This window comes from Cajanus cajan, chromosome 8 (genome assembly GCF_000230855.2).
Source record: "Cajanus cajan strain Asha chromosome 8, NIPB_CcT2T_4, whole genome shotgun sequence".
In the NCBI taxonomy this organism is placed as follows: Eukaryota; Viridiplantae; Streptophyta; class Magnoliopsida; order Fabales; family Fabaceae; genus Cajanus; species Cajanus cajan.
Genome location: NC_138524.1, coordinates 51,010,767 through 51,029,460, shown reverse-complemented (window position 1 = coordinate 51,029,460; position 18,694 = coordinate 51,010,767). Strand labels below are relative to the sequence as shown.

At 36.4% G+C, this 18,694-nt stretch overlaps 2 protein-coding genes and 1 non-coding gene across 3 annotated transcripts; 2 read left to right on the top strand and 1 right to left on the bottom strand.

Annotated features, from left to right (window-relative positions):
• Positions 1-10,261: 10,261 nt before the first annotated feature.
• On the top strand, positions 10,262-14,355 carry LOC145949155 (putative disease resistance RPP13-like protein 1). Its single transcript, XM_083061917.1, has one exon. The coding sequence runs from the start codon at positions 10,497-10,499 to the stop codon at positions 14,178-14,180; it is 3,684 nt and encodes a 1,227-aa protein (XP_082918043.1). The 5' UTR covers positions 10,262-10,496; the 3' UTR covers positions 14,181-14,355.
• A 346-nt stretch (positions 14,356-14,701) lies between these two features.
• Positions 14,702-16,320, bottom strand: LOC109807409 (retrovirus-related Pol polyprotein from transposon RE2). The gene is made up of 5 exons (XM_083061604.1): positions 16,298-16,320; positions 15,776-16,058; positions 15,352-15,472; positions 14,962-15,258; positions 14,702-14,850 (listed from the first exon to the last, which is right to left on the bottom strand). The coding sequence occupies exons 1-5, from the start codon at positions 16,318-16,320 to the stop codon at positions 14,702-14,704; spliced, it is 873 nt and encodes a 290-aa protein (XP_082917730.1).
• Positions 16,321-17,056: 736 nt separating this feature from the next.
• Positions 17,057-18,466, top strand: LOC109807900 (uncharacterized). Its single transcript, XR_014428435.1, has 2 exons — positions 17,057-17,979; positions 18,089-18,466. It is a non-coding gene; the product is annotated as an uncharacterized LOC109807900 (transcript).
• The last annotated feature ends 228 nt before the right edge of the window (positions 18,467-18,694 follow it).

Sequence of the window (18,694 nt, the reverse complement as noted above, 5' to 3'; positions counted from 1 at the left end):
TGATGACCTAAGAATGTTCAAAAGGGGTATAAATTTCTCTATTTTTTTATATTTTTATTATCAGTTTGCTTCTTTTAAAAAATTAATCCACTCTTATTAGAACAAATAATGCAAACAAATGCACACACACATGCTCAATCGACATACACCCGCGAACAGTCACGTTTAAATCCTTGGTCTGTGGTCCCTGCAAGAAAAGTGCATTGTATAGGACAGTTCTAATCTCACTGGTCTTAAGGCCTCCAAGGTGCCCCCATTATAGGGACCCAGTATCTCTGTCGCCGTCACCTGGCAAACTCTAAGTCTATCGCAGTATTTCAGGCTAGAGTAACCGGTTATCACCTTGAGTGTGATTTCCGACAAGGCTCGCAGGCTCCAAGTCCAAACTTGGGTCGGTTGTACGTTAACCACTCCCTATGTTTAATACCCTCATGCCCCCGGGTGTAGGGAGAATTGTTCTGTGCAAAAGTTTGTGTGTAATTTATTTCAAACATATGCGGAATTTAAACAGGAAAACAGATATTAAAGCCAAACAAATAAAGCAAACAAAGTAAAGGGGAAAAATATTTAAATTAATATTTTTTATTTTATTAACTTCATCAATTAAATGGGTCTGACCTTCTTTAAACGTCCCCAGTGGAGTCGTCATCTGTCGCAACCTGAAAATTTCTGATCTTGCGACCTATGGTTTAGACATCCTTTTGAAAGATCTCATCAATTAGGAAATGGTCGAACACTAGACTAATCCCTAATTAATGGTTTTGAAAATAGGTTCTTGGAGTCGCCACCAATATTTTACTCAAAACATTGGAAAAAGAAAAGGTTTTTAAAAATTCAATAATGGCCTTGATAACTAGAATTGGGTTCGGGGGTCGGTTACATGTAGGGAAGGTATTAAGCACCCCTACAACGCCCTAAATTGGTACCCTATGATGAAATTAACACGATAAGAATTAATAAATTAAATATTGAATCCCCTTTATTAATGTTTATTTACATGCTTAAAATATAAATTAAGCGAGTAACCCTAAAATATCTACATTATGACGTTTATTATAACAAGAAAAGAGATAAAGATGAGAAATAAAAGGGAGAGAAGAAGATTGACTGAAATACCTCTTGAACGAGCTTTATTGAATCTTCAAATATGGAGAAGGAGCTTTGTGGCGACCTTTCACACTACAGTATCCCTCACAGATCTCAAGAAATACAATAGGAGGGAGAGACAAGATAGAGATGCGACACAAATCTCAAGAAATACAATAGAAGGGAGAGAGATAGAGAATTTTCTTGCTCAAAGGAGTCTTATTCAAAATTTCTCTGGTCGCCCTGAGAACTGTGCCTGAGGCTTCTATTTATAGGAATTAGAAAGGGGCCAGAACGGCCCGTTCTAGATTCAAAACGGCCCGTTCTGGGTCAATCGTTATGTGCAAATTACGCACCCTGGAACGGCCCATTCTGAAAATGGAACGACCCGTTCCAAATTTGACTTGTTTGGAACGACCCGTTCTGGTATTGGAACGACCCGTTCCAGCCTAGCACTCTTTAGGTGTTTTAGTCACGTTGGAATGACCCGTTCTGATAATGGAACGACCCGTTCTGATATTGGAACGGCCCGTTCTGATATTGGAACGGACCGTTCTGATATTGGAACGGTCCGTTCCGGATTCAGAACGGCCAGTCCCGGGATTCGGAACGGCCCGTTCTGATTTTGGAACGGCCCGTTCTAGGTTACTAAAACCACCTTATTTGGCCTTTAGGCTTTCTGATGTCCTGTCTTGTTGTTTGCTTGCTTCGGAAGCTCCTTCCCTTCATAACGGAGGTCCATTTCCTTGTTTGTGTGCCTCCGGACGAAATTGGGTGTCTACATCAACCAGATCCTGCTCTAGTTTCTACTTATCGAGGTACAGGAAAAAAGGGGATTATTTGTATGCAGAGTTAGAAGCATAAAGTCAAATTAAATTGTATTTTGAAACTTTATTAGTCTCTCGATTCTAAATCTTGATCATTTCAATAATATTAGTAGATCCAATGAGTAACCACTAGCAAAAGCTTGAGATAGCGGGTTAGTGTGGGTATGCCTCATGTATATATGTATGTTGGTGTTTATGTTTGTCGGTGCTTTGTCTTTGTGTCTGTGTACGTTCTTTGTTTATCTGTTTGTTTTTAGTTGGGAACGGGCCGTTCCAGATATGGCTGTTATGGGTTAAATGCAACCCCAGAACGGGTCGTTCTGGTTTGAGAATAGACTGTTCTGGTTGTGAATTTTACACATAATGTAAGAGTCCAAAATGGGCCATTCCGGATTTGAAACAGGCCGTTTCGGCCACTCCTGATGCCTATAAATAGAGCGCTCTGACACTCTCAAAAAACACACCTTTCAGTTCTGACTTCTTTCAGTTCTGACTTTTTTTCCTTCTACATTCTCTGAAAACCGAGGGGAACCTAGAGGAGGAGACCAACTAGATCCTGCTCTAGTTTCTGCTTATCGATCGAGGTACGGGGAAAAGGGGATTATTTGTATGCAGAGGTACATGAGGGAATTGGGTAATTTTATAATTGTTTTTGTTTGAGGAATTGATGATCCCATTAGATTCTATGTGTTGAGGATTATAAATATATATTTAATTTGCAAAAAAAGATGATCTGGGAGAGAGAACAAAATTATAGAAAAGTGTCTGTAAGTTAAGTTTTGGAAAAATTGGGGGTTTTACTATTTGGGTTAAAATTCTACTGAATTGATGATTTCATCGAGTTTTATATTAATTTATAAATGTGATGGTTATATTATTTGGTAAAATTGATGACCTAGATATGGAATGTGGTGTGATGCCTTCGTATATACATTATATCTACTGTATTATTATTGAATTGATAACATGATGTGAGTATGTTGACATGAAATGAGATGTGTGGAATGTGAATGAGATGTGATTGTGGATCCTCATACTAGTGACCAGGGGTGAGCACGACCCTAGGCTGCTAAAAAGTTAGTGTGACCTTGGCACAGTGTTATGTTAGGGGTAAGCATGACCCTAGGCTGCTAAAAAGGGTAGCGTGACCTTGACAAAATGTTATGTCAGGGGTGAGCATGACCCTAGGCTGCTACAAGGGTATCGTAACCTTGACATAGTTTTAATTGTAAGATTTGTGATGATTGTTGATGTGATGTGATTATGGTTCCTCACACATATGATCAGGGATGAGAAGACCCTAGGTAAGTGATGCTACAGGGATGACATGCCCTTGACATAGTGTGGGATGAGTGATACAATTAATACGTATCACTTATGTCTAGAGTGGCACGACCTTGAGGTGGCGTGACCATTGGCATAGTGTTAATTGCAAGATTTGTGATAGATTGGTGTGATTGTGAAATTGTGATATGAATATGATGCATGATTGATAGAATTAGAATGTATGGATATGCTTGTAAAGACTTCATTAATTGATGAGTTATGATAAGATTATGTTGTATTTTTCCTTGTGTTCTTTACATATAAATGTTTTCTTTTCTCACTGTACAATTTATGGATGTTTTAGGTGAGGAAGATCCGGCTATGAGTGGCATCTAGAATGCCAACAATTGAATTATGGGTAGCTCTGATATTGTGACATCGGGCAGAAGATTTCTAGGACATGAATTTTATTTGTATATGGAGTTGTACTTATTATTTTGAAAACATTTTGTAACCTCTTAAGTTTTATTTTCCAAGTTTCATTATTAATATATGTATTTTGGATATCGAAGAATATTTCTAAAGGTTTTTATGTGAACCTTTTTATCGATATTGAAAAATTTATTTTCTTAATTTATTTACATTATAACATTATATGTGTTGGGGTAGTAAAGGTGTCACAACTACAATTATATTTATTTACTCTTGATCACTTAGAAAACAAAATTAATCTAGTTGTAGAGGTTACACAAATTTTTAAATTTTATCATCATTGTAATTTTGATGAATAAAAAAATTAATCATAATATTAAATACTATAAGTAACCACATAAGCTTGGCCGTCACCAAGTGGACAAATGCCATGTGTAGTTACTTTTCCCTTATGATATATACTATTTTAATACTGTTTGTTAATTTTACAGTATTTAATAATAATAATAATAATAATAATAATAATAATACAGTATATTGATTACTGGTTTCCTTTTTGGTGGAAACAAAGGAGTAGTCATGCCTGTGCCTAGTCCTGAACTGGTTCTTGGGAAAATCTTTGTAGGTCTGATGTAGTATGGTTCATCCTCTAAGATAGTAGGATGTTTCTTTTCTTCAACAAGCCTGACAAGTTCTTCATATTGTTCCTTGGCTTTGTCTAAGCTTCTTTGTTTGTTGAGAACTTCCATACTAAGTTTATGGATTCCCTTGACTCCTGCAATTTCCCTTTCCAATTGTTCAATTTTTTCTTTCAGCTCTTGATGGTAGGTTTGTAGTTTGGTAGACAGAAGTTTGATGTCACGATCCATAGATATATGCATCTTTTCGATCTTTTGGTTTATCTCTGTTAGCCATGTATTTTGGGCTACAGCATTTTCTGTCTGCCAATTTAGCACTTCCTCTGCTTGAGAAAGAGCTTTCATTCTGCCATCAGTGGCGACTTCTGTCTTTGTGACAAAAGGTTTGACATCTACCCTGGTAGTTGGAGTGGTTCTTCTCTCAAGTGGTGGAAATTCCCCGTGAGAGGCCATCATGCAGAACTCCGTCCTTTGTACAGGAGGGACTGTATTGTAATGATTTTTTCTTGGATTACATCTTTCTAGAGGAGGCCAGAAAAAAGAAAAGAAAAATCTCTTGAAAAGACGCCTCCACCAGAACCATCGACAAAGAAAACTGAAGTAGAAACATCTTCCCCAAAATGTACAGAAGAATTTCCTACTCAATCATTGATGGTAAACACAGAGGGAGATGATACAGAAGAAATTTCAGATATAGAAGAAAAATCTGAAAAAGACTTTTCTATATCCGAATATACTTCTTCAGAAAACTCTTTTGAGTTAACAGAGACTTCAGTTGAAACAAATTCTCAAGATAACACCAGCCATGTTATTAGATCATTGATGGCAACAAAAAGAGATGGCCTGCATAACAAAGAAATTAATACTCCTGTCCCAACAGGTTCTCCACTGTTTTCTCTAGATCATATACCACCATCTCAATGGAGAAAGAAGTTCTTAGACTTCAAAGCATGGTTAGATGCAAAGATGGTTCATGCTGATGCAGACCAATATAAGGTTATTGAAGAATTTTGTGCCAACATGACAGGTACATTGAAAGAATGGTACATAAGTTTGGGACGAGTAAATCAAGATAATCTTCACAAGACATCCATTGATGAATTTCTTGGAGGACTCCAATATCACTTCCTTGGAGAATCAACTCTTCTTGATCAAATTGTCCGAAGAGAATATTTTGAGATGAAATGCTGTTCTCTAGAAAAAGAAGATCTTGATCGACACTATCAAAGAATGTCCCAAAGATTCTACCAGCTCAATGGCATGAATGATGCCAGTCTGATAAATACTTATGTCAGTTCTCTTCCAGAAGAGTTACAAGAAGAAATGTGGAGAATATTGCAACAATCAAACAAATATGTTCTCCTAATGACTATGGGAGAAATTTATCAGACTAGCATTGCTGCTTTGGACAAAATCTGCAATCAGCAGAGAATGTTCAAAAAGATGATTGAGGAACAACCTAAATACAAGCAAGTGTGCAAGAAGGGATACCTGCAAATCAAATGCAAAGACTCCAGTTGCCATTGCAAAGATAGATCCAGCAAGAAAAAGAAGTTTAAATCCTTTAAGAAGAAGGGAAGGAAAAAATTCAAATTCTTCAAGAAAAAACCCTTCAGAGGAAAAGGATCTAACAGCAGATGCTTTATTTGTGGACAAAAGGGACATTTATCAAAAAATTAAGAAGGCCACAAAGTTGATAAGCACACTCAAATTGGAAGATGAAGATGTAGAATCAATGTTTGATGAACAAGAAACTCCAGATGAATCAACTGTTTTTGGTATCACACACTCAGAAGGAGATGTTGATAGCTCCTCAGAACAATCTGACTACACTGATGATGAGTGCAATCATTTTCCCATACTGAAAACAGAAGAGGTATGTTTTCAAAAGGAAAAGGAAATTCCATTACTACCAAATGTTGAAGCATTCATCTTGCCAACAAAATATCATGTACCTATCAAAGTCATTGCATTCATAGATATCGGTGCATCCAGAACGATGCTCAATCCTGCAATATTACCTTCAAATTTATGGGCAACTCAAGTTCATAAATTCATAGCTGCAGATGGAAAGACTTATCAGACAGACTTAGTCACATCCTCAAAAGTTGGAATTAAACTCTTTCCAGATTGTACAATTTGGATGAAGGTAATTGGAGATAGTCTTCATGAAAAAGATATTCTCATTGGCAGAGATCTTTTAGTCCAGAGCACCAAGTTACAAATTCTTGCTTATGGATTAAAATACAAAAGAGAATTCAAGCCTTTCTGCAAGAATTCAAATATGTTCTCATTAGCAGAACTCCCTCCAAGATTTGAAGATATTGGAAATCAGATCAAGAAACTATGTGCTGACAGTCATGATCTTTTCAGACATCCACAACCTTTGTGGACAATAAAGGAATTCTTTGTTCAACTTCCTTTCAAAATGAATGAAGATATCAATCTAACCAAAGCCAGTCATCCTGGAATGTCACCAAGTGAATATCAGGCAACCAAAGAGGAATGCCAACAATTGCTAGAGCAAGGACTCATCAAGCCAACAAACTCAAGCTGGGCATGTACGGCATTTTATGTGAATAAAAGAGCTGAACAAGCCAGAAACAAGAAGAGACTTGTCATCGACTACAGACCTTTGAATGTGTTTCTAAAGGATGACAAATTTCCTCTTCCAAAGATATATTCACTTCATGCCTACATAAAAGATGCATACTATTTCTCAAAGTTCGATCTCAAATCTGGATTCTAGCAGATTGGCCTAGATCCTAAAGATCGACCAAAAACAGCTTTCTGCATCCCAAATGCTCATTACCAGTGGACAGTCCTTCCATTTGGTCTGAAAGTTGCTCCTTCATTATTTCAAAAGGCTATGGTTCGAATCTTTGAACCCATCCATAGTGCTTTGATCTACATTGATGACATCCTACTTTTCTCTCCTAGTGAAGACAGTCATAAAGAACTCCTACAACAGTTTCACCAAATCTGTAACCAGTATGGAGTCATGCTTTCATCAAAGAAATCTGAAATCGGAGTCAAAGAGGTTAATTTTCTTGGTATGCATTTTGCTTATGGAAAATACGTCCCTCAACCTCACATTGTAGAAAGACTCCCAGAATTTCCAGAAAAGGATATGACCGTCAAAGAGGTTCAATAGTTTTTGGGGATTATTAATTATGTTAGACATTTTATTCCCAACATTGCTCCTCACATTTCACATTTCACAATTATCAAAGCTACTGAAAAAGAATCCCCCTCCATGGGGATCAGCCCAAACAGAGGCAGTAAAAACTCTGAAGAAGATCGCTCAAAATCCTCCTCCACTAAAAATTCCAGGTGAAGGGAAAAAAATTTTGCAAACAGATGCAAGTGATCATTATTGGGGTGCAATTCTAACTGAAGATGTCCAAGGATAACAGTTTTTCTGTGGATTTGCTAGTGGAAAGTTTAAGGATTCAGAACTTCATTACCACACCATCTTTAAAGAAACGTTAGCAGTCAAACATGGAATTCAAAAATTTGATTTCCAACTCAGAGGACATCAGTTTGAAATCCAACTAGATAATTCTGCATTCCCACGAATGTTAGAATTCAAAAACAGGGTTCCTCCCAATGCACAAATACTCAGGCTAAAAGAATGGTTTTCTAAGTATGACTTTACAGTCAAACATATTAAAGGAAAAGACAGTTTTGTTCCAGACTACCTCTCTAGACCAAGAAAGCCTGAACAATATATAAGTATAATATCTTCTGGTTATACTTATCCAATGATCCTGACGAATGAGCCATCATCCTCATCCTCTCAACCTAATCCTTAGAAAAACCAATTTCCCCCAGAAATCACACCACACTTCCCTATTTCTCCTGCAACATTGAAAAACTTTGCTAGACAACATATGTTCTCTTATCTAGCAGCCTCTCTACACAAACACCATATTCCACCCAAGCCAAACTAGTTTAATCCAGACACACCTTTTTTAAATATCTTTGGCATCTTATTGGGAAAGACATTTCTTGAAGATGACATGTGGTATTAATGGAGCGTCTCTTTACTCCATCAATATCCATTAATCTTTCCTACCTAGGAAATGATTGATTTTCTGTAGAATACAGAAAATGAGGGTTCATTATTATGGGAATTCCTGTCCTGGTATGAACCTATACAAAAATGGACTGAAGACCTTAAAGCTGAAAAAAGAAGGATTCGACAGCATCATGATCCTAATCAATGGGATTTGGGAAAAATGGTTACCATTGCCATTATTCATCGTCCATATTTTAAACATCCAAAAACAAAATTATTATGGACACAAAACCAAGTTCAAATGTGGTCTACATATCCAAACCTTCAAATGTTCACTGAAGAAGATCAACATCCTTTTTATCAGAGTGAATTGATCATTGAACTTCATAGGTTAAATGGAACTTTTGCTGAAGTCATTAACAGAAGTTCTACATGTGCCAATTTAAAGCCACTGGATATCATTTGCCCTCCTGAGCCAGATATAAATTATTACAGTACTGCTAAGCAAGTTTGTCCACCAGTCAATACGGCTCCATCAGAACAACTCATTCTTGAAAGTGTTGATACACGCGGGCAAATCCTTATGCATGAAGATAATGCATATCATCTTAACAGTCCAACCTTATCTCAAGCCTACAACTCAGCCTCTGATTCTGATTCCAGTAATTCAGATCCAAACTTGTCATCTAGTCATGAGCCTATCTTCAAGCACTAACTGATGGAAATTTCTGACCATCACGTGAAGGAATCTTATCCTGAAAAAGCATGGTGCAATCATCTAGGGAATCTTATAAGTACTAGTTTGTTGTTTGTGTCGGCAGATGTAACTTAACATCTTTAGCCAGTATGAGCTGTGTGTATGAGCTGTCATTGTACTAGTTTGTAAGCCAGTATGAGCTGTATGTAGGAGTCATTGTACGAGTTTGTATGAGTCATTGTACGAGTTTGTAATAGCGTCAGCCATGACGATAATAGTCTTAAATTTGCTTCATGAGGATTTCAAGTCCAGTAGCTCGGCTCCTCTATATAAGCAAGGTTTGTGTAATGTTGAGAGGCAGAGAACCTCAACCATAAATAAAACTTCTATTTTATATTATCATGAGTTTCTAAACACTTCTCTCTTTCCTGAAAACTCTATTCTTGTGATTATGTCTTAGACTTCCTTCCGTGAGAGAATACTTTGCTCTATTATTAAATATAGAGTATGCTCTGCACTTGCCATGAAAATGGAACCTGTGCATCAGAAATATATTTGATCAAAGATCCTTTTGAACGGTCCTTATTGTTATTAGTATTAAATTTAGAATTCTTGCTATTAATATAGCTATGATTAAGAAAGTAATAGGGCTTGAGAAAGTATGCTAAGGGTGCGGAAAAGCTCGGTCGTGAAATCTTAATTATAATTATATCTAATGACCAAAATTTTTTATTAATGCTAATGACATTTAAGGCTCCCGTCCAGAATGATTTTAATATTAAGTTGTGTATTTAATTTCTTAAAATTATTATGACATTAAAATTATGTTTAGTTGGTATATATTTGTCATTTGAATTATTTTTATGATATTTTGATGCTTTTATTATTGAAAGTTTGGTACTATTATTTAAGTATTTGTAATTATTTTTATTTTAATATTTAATATTTTAAACCATTTTAACTATTGATAAATTTTAGTATGATAAAATTTAGCTTATAAATATTTTTTCTTATAATTTTATGTATTTTTATTTTTAAAAAATTTATTTTTTTGAACCATTATTTAGGCTCGCGGACCGGTCCGTTATCCGCGGATTTTGACGGGCCGGATACGGACTTAAAAAATAAGTCCATTTATTTTACGGACCGGACTTATCCAACCCGTATAAAACACGAATTTTACAGACCGGACCTTAAACGGGCCGGACCGGTCCGTATACCCACCCCTATATATAGATATATGTATATGTGAAATATTATAACGAATGAAAGAAACAATGTCAAATTTGTTAGATTTGACAGTGTCAGTGGGTGATGCATTCAATTGCCATTCATTCACGATGGTGTACAGCTGGAAGACTTAAAAAAGACTTAAAAAAGTTATGGGTTGACTGAGCCATCAAAGAAATCAAAGTTCTGCACTGCATTAGACATTAGCCATTACTCATTTGCATAAGCTTAATCATCTCATCCACCTCCTTAAGCTGCACTAGTAAGTTTCACAATCCTTTCTTCTATTTGATTCAGCCATGCCGGTGGTAGAAACGCTTGGTGGTGCTCTTTTCGGTGCATTCCTTCAGGTTGCATTTGACAGGCTAGCTTCTCATCAAATTCTGGACTTCTTTCGCGGAAGAGAACTTGACAAGACACTACTGAACCAGTTGAACATGAATTTGCTGTCCATAGATGCTGTGGTTGATGACGCAGAACGAAAGCAGATTGATAATCCACGCGTGAAAGCATGGCTTGCTGCTGTCAAAGATATCGTGTTTCAAGCAGAGGATCTCTTGGATGAAATAGACTATGAACTCTCCAAATGCCAAGTGGAAGCTGAATCTCAGACTGATGCTAACCAGGTACGCAACTTTAACATGGAAATTGAAGCAAAGATGAAGCAAGTCCTTCAAGACCTAGAATTTCTTGCAAACCAAAAGGGTTATCTAGGTTTAAAAGAGGCTAGTGGTGTTGGTGTTGGATCAGGATCATGTAGTAATGTGTCACTGAAATTACCATCAACATCTTTAATGGTTGAAAGTGTTATTTATGGCAGAGATGATGACAAAGAAATAATCATTAATTGGTTGACATCTGACCCTGATAATTGTAAACAACTACCAATACTTTCTATTGTGGGAATGGGTGGGGAGGGTAAGACCACGCTTGCCCAACATGCATACAATGACCCAAGGATAGAGAATAAATTTGATATCAAAATTTGGGTTTGTGTTTCGGATGATTTTGATGTTTTCAAGGTAACAAGAACAATTGTTGGGACAATCACTAAATCAAAAGATAAGAGTAGAAACCTAGAAATGCTTCAAAGAAGATTGATGGAAATACTGACAAGGAAGAGATTTCTTCTTGTCTTGGATGACGTTTGGAATGAAGATCGAAAGAAATGGGAAGTAGTGCAAACTCCTCTTAATTATGGGGCCCACGGAAGTAGGATTCTTGTTACAACTCGTAGTAAGAAAGTTGCTACTACCATGCGGTCAAATAAAATACATCTCCTAACTCAGTTAAAAGGTGATCATTGTTGGAAAGTTCTTGCTAAATATGCATTCCATGATGATAATCCTCCCTTATTAAATGATGAGATGAAAGAGATTAGTACAAAGATAGTTGAAAAGTGCAAAGGTTTGCCACTAGCTTTGAAAACAATTGGAAGTCTCTTATACACAAAATCATCTATTTTGGAATGGAAAAATGTGCTAACAAGTGAGATATGGGACTTACCAAAAGAAGATAGTGAAATTATCCCTTCTTTATTATTGAGTTATCATCATCTTCCTTCTCATCTCAAGAGATGCTTTGCGTATTGTGCCTTATTCCCCAAGGATTATGAGTTTGACAAGGAGTGTTTAATTTTGTTGTGGATGGTTGAAAATTTTCTACAATGCCCCCAACAAAGGAAGAGTCCAAAAGAAATTGGTGAACAATACTTTAATGATCTATTATCAAGATCCTTCTTTCAAAAATCAAGCACATATGAAACATGGTTTGTCATGCATGACCTTCTTAATGACTTGGCAAAATATGTTTGTGGAGACACCTGTTTCAGGTTGGGAGTTGATAAAGTAAATGTTATACCAAAAATGACTCGTTATTTTTCTTTCGCAATCAATCATGTTCAATATATTGATGGGTTTGGGAGTTTATATGATTCTAAAAGATTACGTACATTTATGCCAACAAGTTGGAGAATGAATTACCTTTATGATCATTGGTATTGCAAGGTGTCAATACATGAGTTATTCTCCAAGTTTAAGTTCTTGCGTGTCTTCTCCTTGTCTTGTTCTGACCTTGCAGAGGTTCCTGACTCTATAGGCGATCTTAAACATCTCTGCTCATTAGACCTCTCTGGTACTGCAATAAAAAGACTACCTGATTCAACATGTTCACTTTATAATTTGCAAATACTAAAGCTGAGCTTTTGTAAAAATTTGGAGGATTTGCCCTTTAATTTACACAAACTCACGAATTTGCGTCGCCTTGAATTTAGAGACACTAATGTGAAAACGATGCCAATGCATTTGGGGAAGTTGAAGAATCTTCAAGTATTAACTTCATTTTATGTTGGCCCAAGTAGTGAGTTTAGTATTCAACAACTAAGTGAACTCAAACTTCATGGAAGGTTGTTAATTGGGGAGTTGCAGAATATTGACAATCCCTGGGATGCATTAATAGCAGATTTAAAAAATAAAATACACCTTGTGGATCTAGAGTTAGAATGGAATCGAAATCATGACGATTTAACAAAAGAAAGGGATATACTTGAGAATCTACAACCTTCCAAACACTTAAAGAAGTTGTCAATCAAGAACTATGGTGACAAACAATTTCCAAGTTGGTTATTTGATAATTCATTATCTAATGTGGTGTCCTTGAAGTTGGACTATTGTATACATTGTCCATGTTTGCCTCCTCTTGGACTTTTATCATTGCTCAAGAACTTGACAATTACAGGGCTTGATGGGATAGCAAGTATTGATGCTGATTTTTATGGGAACAACACTTCTTCATTTACATCCTTGGAAACATTGTACTTCTCTGATATGAAGGAATGGGAAAAATGGGACTGTATAGTTGTAACAGGTGCTTTTCCGCGTCTTCAACAACTTTTTATAGTGAAATGTCCCAAGTTGAAAGGTCACTTGCCAAAGCAACTTCTTCATTTAAAGAAACTGGTTATTCGCCACTGCAAACAACTTGTGGCTTATGTTCCTAAGGCTCTAGCATTTTGTGAATTAGATATTCGTTACTGTGGAAAACTGCAATTTGATTATCATCCAACAACTTTGAAAATGCTAACCATTAGCGGACACAACACAGAAGCAACAACAATTGAAAGGATTGGGAACATCTTATCTGATACTTCTCTTGAATTCTTGTCAATTGATTCTTGCCCTAATATGAATATTCCCATCAATCGTTGCTACGATTTCCTCATAAATTTGGAAATCAGTGATGGTTGTGATTCTCTAACAAACTTTCCTCTAGATTTGTTCCCAAAACTTTGTTCGCTTGATCTCATGTGTTGTCATCTACAAACAATTTCACAGGGGCGTGTTCATAATCATCTCAAGGATCTGAAGATAGATGAGTGCCCTTGGTTTGAATCATTTCCTAGTGAAGGATTATTTGCACCCTGGCTAGAGAGCTTTCATATTAAAGGATTGCAAAATTTGAAGTCATTGCCTGAAGGCATGCATTTCCTCCTTCCATCTCTTGATAACCTTCGAATAGAAGATTGTCCAAGAGTTGAGTCCTTCCCTGACGGAGGTTTGCCATCAAATCTAAAAAAGGTCCATCTCTATAATTGCTCCAAGCTTATCACTTCTTTAAAAGGAGTTTTGGGATCCAATCCCTCTCTAGAAACCTTGTGTATTGGAAAAGTGGATGCAGAGTCTTTTCCTGACGATAGTTTGTTGCCACTCTCTCTTACTTCTCTATCGATCTATGATTGTCCAGATCTTAAAAACCTGGACTACAAGGGTCTTTGTCGCCTCTCTTCTCTCATGGAATTGGTTCTTGATGACTGCTCTAGCCTCCAATGCTTACCAGAAGAGGGTTTGCCCAAATCCATTTCATATCTTAGTATTTCTGGCAATTGTCCATTTCTCAAACAGTGTTGCCAAAAAATAGAAGGCCAAGACTGGAGAAAGATTGCTCATATTAGAAATGTATGGATTGATCATAAACCAATAAGATGAATAAGAAGGTAGGAATTACACATGCACAGTTTCTCAGATGTCTACCTTTTCATCAAGTGCAAATTCTTCACAATATCTTTGAAGCTTTTGATATACAATCTTGTTTATTGGAAATATTTCTCTCTGGTTAACATTTACCAAACAATAATAGCAACACAAGTTACATTTATATTAACAGATATTTATTAAAGGAGGGTGACTTATCTCTTCACTCATCATATTTTATTTCAATGTTATATTTCACAAGCTAGAATTTTTGTTATAAATATCCACTATTGAACTTACTTGAATGTTAGGATCCGAGAAAAATAGTGTGTGTTGCACACTTTGCTTTCCTTTTCATTATATATCAATATAGCAGATTGAGTACATAGATTGGAAAGGCCTAGGAGTCTAAGACATCACATCAGACATACAAAAGAAATATTAATAAATACAAAGGCTTCTCTAATAAGCTATTCTAACACTCCCCCTCAAGCTGGAGCATATAGGTTGTATGCACCAAGCTTAGAACATAAAAACTAAATGCAAGGCCCCTTCAAAGACTTAGTCATAACATCTGTAAGTTGTCCATTGGATGTGACAAATTCGGTGACAATTTCCTTAGACAGCAGCTTCTCTCTAACAAAATGATAGTCAACTTCTATATGTTTAGTTCTCTCATGAAATACTGGATTGGAAGCAATGTGTAGCGCAACCTAATTATCACAATACAATTTTATTGGATGACCTTCACAAAATTTTAACTCTCGAAGAAGTTGCTTAATCCACATAAGTTCACAGGTAATTAAGGCCATAGCACGATATTCAGCCTCAGTACTGGATCGGGCAACAACATTTTTCTTCTTACTCTTCCAAGATATGAGATTTCCACCTAGGAATACACAGTAGCCAGTAGTGGAACGTCGGTCTATAGGACAACCAGCCCAATCAGCATCACAATAGCCAGAAATGTGGCTGTCTCCTTTGTCCTCATACAATAATCCTTGTCCTGGAGCCTTTTTGATATATCTAAGGATACGTAAAACAGCATTCCAATGATCAATATGAGGGGCCTGCATGAATTGGCTAACAATCCCTATTGCAAAAGAAAGATCAGGTCTTGTAATTGTAAGATAAATAAGCTTCCCAACCAATCTTCTATACCTCTCTAGGTCTGTAAATAATTCACCTTGATCAGCCATCAACTTTTGGTTAGGATCCATAAGACTATCAATGGGCTTGCAATCCAACATGCCAATTTCCTTCAAGATATCAATAGCATATTTCCTTTGTGAAATCACAATGCCTTCCTTTGATTAAGCAACCTCAATACCCATAAAGTATTTCAAATGCCCAAGGTCTTTAGTTTGAAAATGACTAAACAAGTGTTTCTTCAATTGAGAGATTGTAGTTGCATCATTTCTTGTAATCACTATATCATCAACATAAACAATCAAATAAACACAACTCCCAGGCGAAATGTGACAATAGAATACTGAGTGGTCTACTTCACTTCTTTTCAACCCAAAATTCTGCACCACATGACTAAATTTTCCAAATCAAGCCCGAGGAGATTGTTTGAGACTATAAAGGGATCTTCGCAATTTACAAACTAAACCAGACTCCCCCTGAGCAACAAACCCAAGAGGTTGCTCCATGTAAATCTCCTCCTCCAACTCCTCATGAAGAAACGCATTTTTAATATCTAATTGGTGGAAAGGCCAATGTCGAATGGTTGCCATAGTAAGGAAGAGACCAACTGTAAGGATTTTGGCTATAGGAGAAAAGGTATCACCATAATCTAAGCCATAAATTTGAGTATATCCCTTGGCCACCAATCTAGCTTTGAGTTGATCAACAGTACCATCAGGCCCAACCTTAATGGCGTAGACCCATCTACAACCAATTGGTTGTTTACCAGGAGGGAGTGGAACTAACTCCCACGTACCACTATGTTCAAGACTTGCATTTCAACAATCATAGCTTGTCGCCATCCAGGATGATCAAGTGCCTCATGGACATTTTTAGGAATAGTTAAAGGAGATATAGAGGAGACAAAAGAACAATATGAGGGAGATAACCGATAATAACTCAAAAAATTATAAATAGGATGAGGTTCCGAGTAGATCGAATACCTTTGCGAAGGGCAATTGGCCATCCTGAACCACCATCACTAGGATCCGTAGTAGGGGGGCCTGATGGTGAAGGACATGAATTGGGTGGTGCGTGAGGGCGCGTGGAGGATCCGATGCCCTCGAAACCAATAGGGTTGGGTCGTGCTCAACGAGGCGCACCAAACCCTAAGGTTGCCGAAAAATTTAGTCACCGGCGGCTGGTGACCGACGACAAAGGACAGCGGAAGACGGCTGCGGATGCGCGGCGGACAGTGACGAATGACAGAGCATGATCGGACCCGCTCTGATACCAACTTGAATGTTAGGATCTGATAAAAATAGTGTGTGTTGCACACTTTGCTTTCCTTTTCATTATATATCGATATAGCAGATTGGGTACATAGATTGGAAAGGCCTAGGAGTCTAAGACATCACATCAGACATACAAAAGAAATATTAATAAATACAAAGGCTTCTCTAGTAAGCTATTCTAACAAACTTGAAATCCAATCAAATTTGTTGCTTATATTCAAGACACTAGAAAAATGGTGAAGGCAATAAAGTGCCAAAGTTATATATGATGGTTTCATCTTCCTTGATCTTGATAGGTACGTAAATTTGTATACTCATTCTTCTTTTTTTTTAGTTCATACTAGGGTCGGCCCAAGCATAAGGCTGTCCAAGCCCTAACTTTAGGCCCCCAAAATATTTTTTTTACTTACAAAACTTAATGAATCAGTTGTATCAGTACTAACTTTGATTTGTTGGTCATTATCTAAGTCTAGCATTGTAAGGACCGGGTCCGATCCTAATATTATAATTTTTGCTAAAAGTTCCTTTTTCTTATAGGTGTCTATTGATTTTTTTACCACTCATCTTTAAAAAAACTCAACTTCAAAACTCACTTTAGGCCTCAAAATATGTTGGGCCAGCCCTAGTTCATACTTCTCACATTTTTAAGATTTTTTTCTTCCCATAATACCTTTCTTCTTTCAGTTTTCTAGCAAAGCATCTTTTCTATTGGTTTTCTCATTTTAATTCCTCAAAGTTGCCTTAGTGTTAATAACATATTGTGTACCTTTCAATAACAAGTTGTTGGTCTGAGTGATATTAGATTCAGTCTTGTTAAGTAAGGTTTCAAATTCAAGTCTTGAGTATAGAAAAAATGTGATTAGAAGAGGCGAACCCCACTAAAGGTGGCTAACCAAGTTCTCCTAGAGAGATTAGTCACCAACAAGACTGGTAGACACTTTGTACCAATAACATGATTACCAAAAAAAATATTGTGTACCTTTCTGTTTTCAAATGTATCCTGAATTGCAAAACACTATTTTCTTAAGGAAATTCAAGAGCAAACTCAAACAAAACTCTCTTGTTCTCTGTGAATGACTGCAATGTTTCTGGTTTGCATGTTATGGATTTCATGTATTGATATACAAAATGCGAGACTGTCATACTTTACTATCAAGACTCTTAGCTCCTACTTTTTAATTAGTTCTATTTTGGTAAACATGTTCAGCTCATCTAATTGATATGCATATAAAGGAAGTGATAGCCAACTTTAAACTATTGAATTTTCAAGTTGTCTTTTGCACTTGTAGGTGGATCATATAAAACAAAAGCTTTTGAGCTGATATAGTCCACGAAACATTGTTCGTGACAGATTTGACACGGGTATAAGAGTTTTGTTCATATTCTTAAAGGTAAATGAAGCATCACGTTATCATATGTTTTCTTATGGTCAGATTCTTAAAATCTTCTCAAGTCATTGTTTTCATCTAATTCTTGGACTGTATGGTTTTGTGAGTTCAGATTGAAAGAGCTATCAATCAAGAGGTATGGTGACACGAATTCCAAGTCGGTTTTTACTTAGAAGATTCTTCAAAATCCAATGTGGACTCGTTCAAGTTTAGCAACTCCAATTTTTTATTTTTGTCTTGTTGCCTTCTTTGGACTCTTTCCATGTTTCAAGAATCTATCAATAATTTGGCTTGATGGGAAAATGATTATTGGTTCTAAGTTTCATGGGAGTATGCAAGTGGCTCCACTTCTATTATTTCATTTGCATAATTGGAATTTGCATTATCTACATATCAACACGTGTTTTACATGTTATGTGTACTTATGTTATTACTTGGACAAAGTCTTATTAAAATTTATTTTAAATGTCACATAGTATACATTGAGGCATTAGAAGAGGAACTTTATTTTGTGCTTATTAATTTAGGATGTCTATTTTGTTTTTGGGATATAAATCCTCATACTTTCATAGGATATTTGTAAACCTTTCTTGAATTATTTTACTATTTTCTCTTGAATAGAATTAATTCGAAGTTTTGCTTTAAGTTTACACATTTTCACAAATGTATGTATATACGACAATAATGTCTAACTAGGATATTACAGTCGGAAATCAAC

Coding starts and splice junctions, on each gene's coding strand:
- LOC145949155 (XM_083061917.1), top strand. CDS start 10,497: ATGCCGGTGGTAGAAACGCTTGGTGGTGCTCTTTTCGGTGCATTCCTT.
- LOC109807409 (XM_083061604.1), bottom strand. CDS start 16,320: ATGGCCAATTGCCCTTCGCAAAG. Junction 15,473..15,775: donor CTCAGGGGGAGTCTGGTTTA/GTTTGTAAATTG, acceptor GCTTAATCAAAG/GAAGGCATTGTGATTTCACA. Junction 14,851..14,961: donor TGCTATGGCCTTAATTACCT/GTGAACTTATGT, acceptor CTTCCAATCCAG/TATTTCATGAGAGAACTAAA.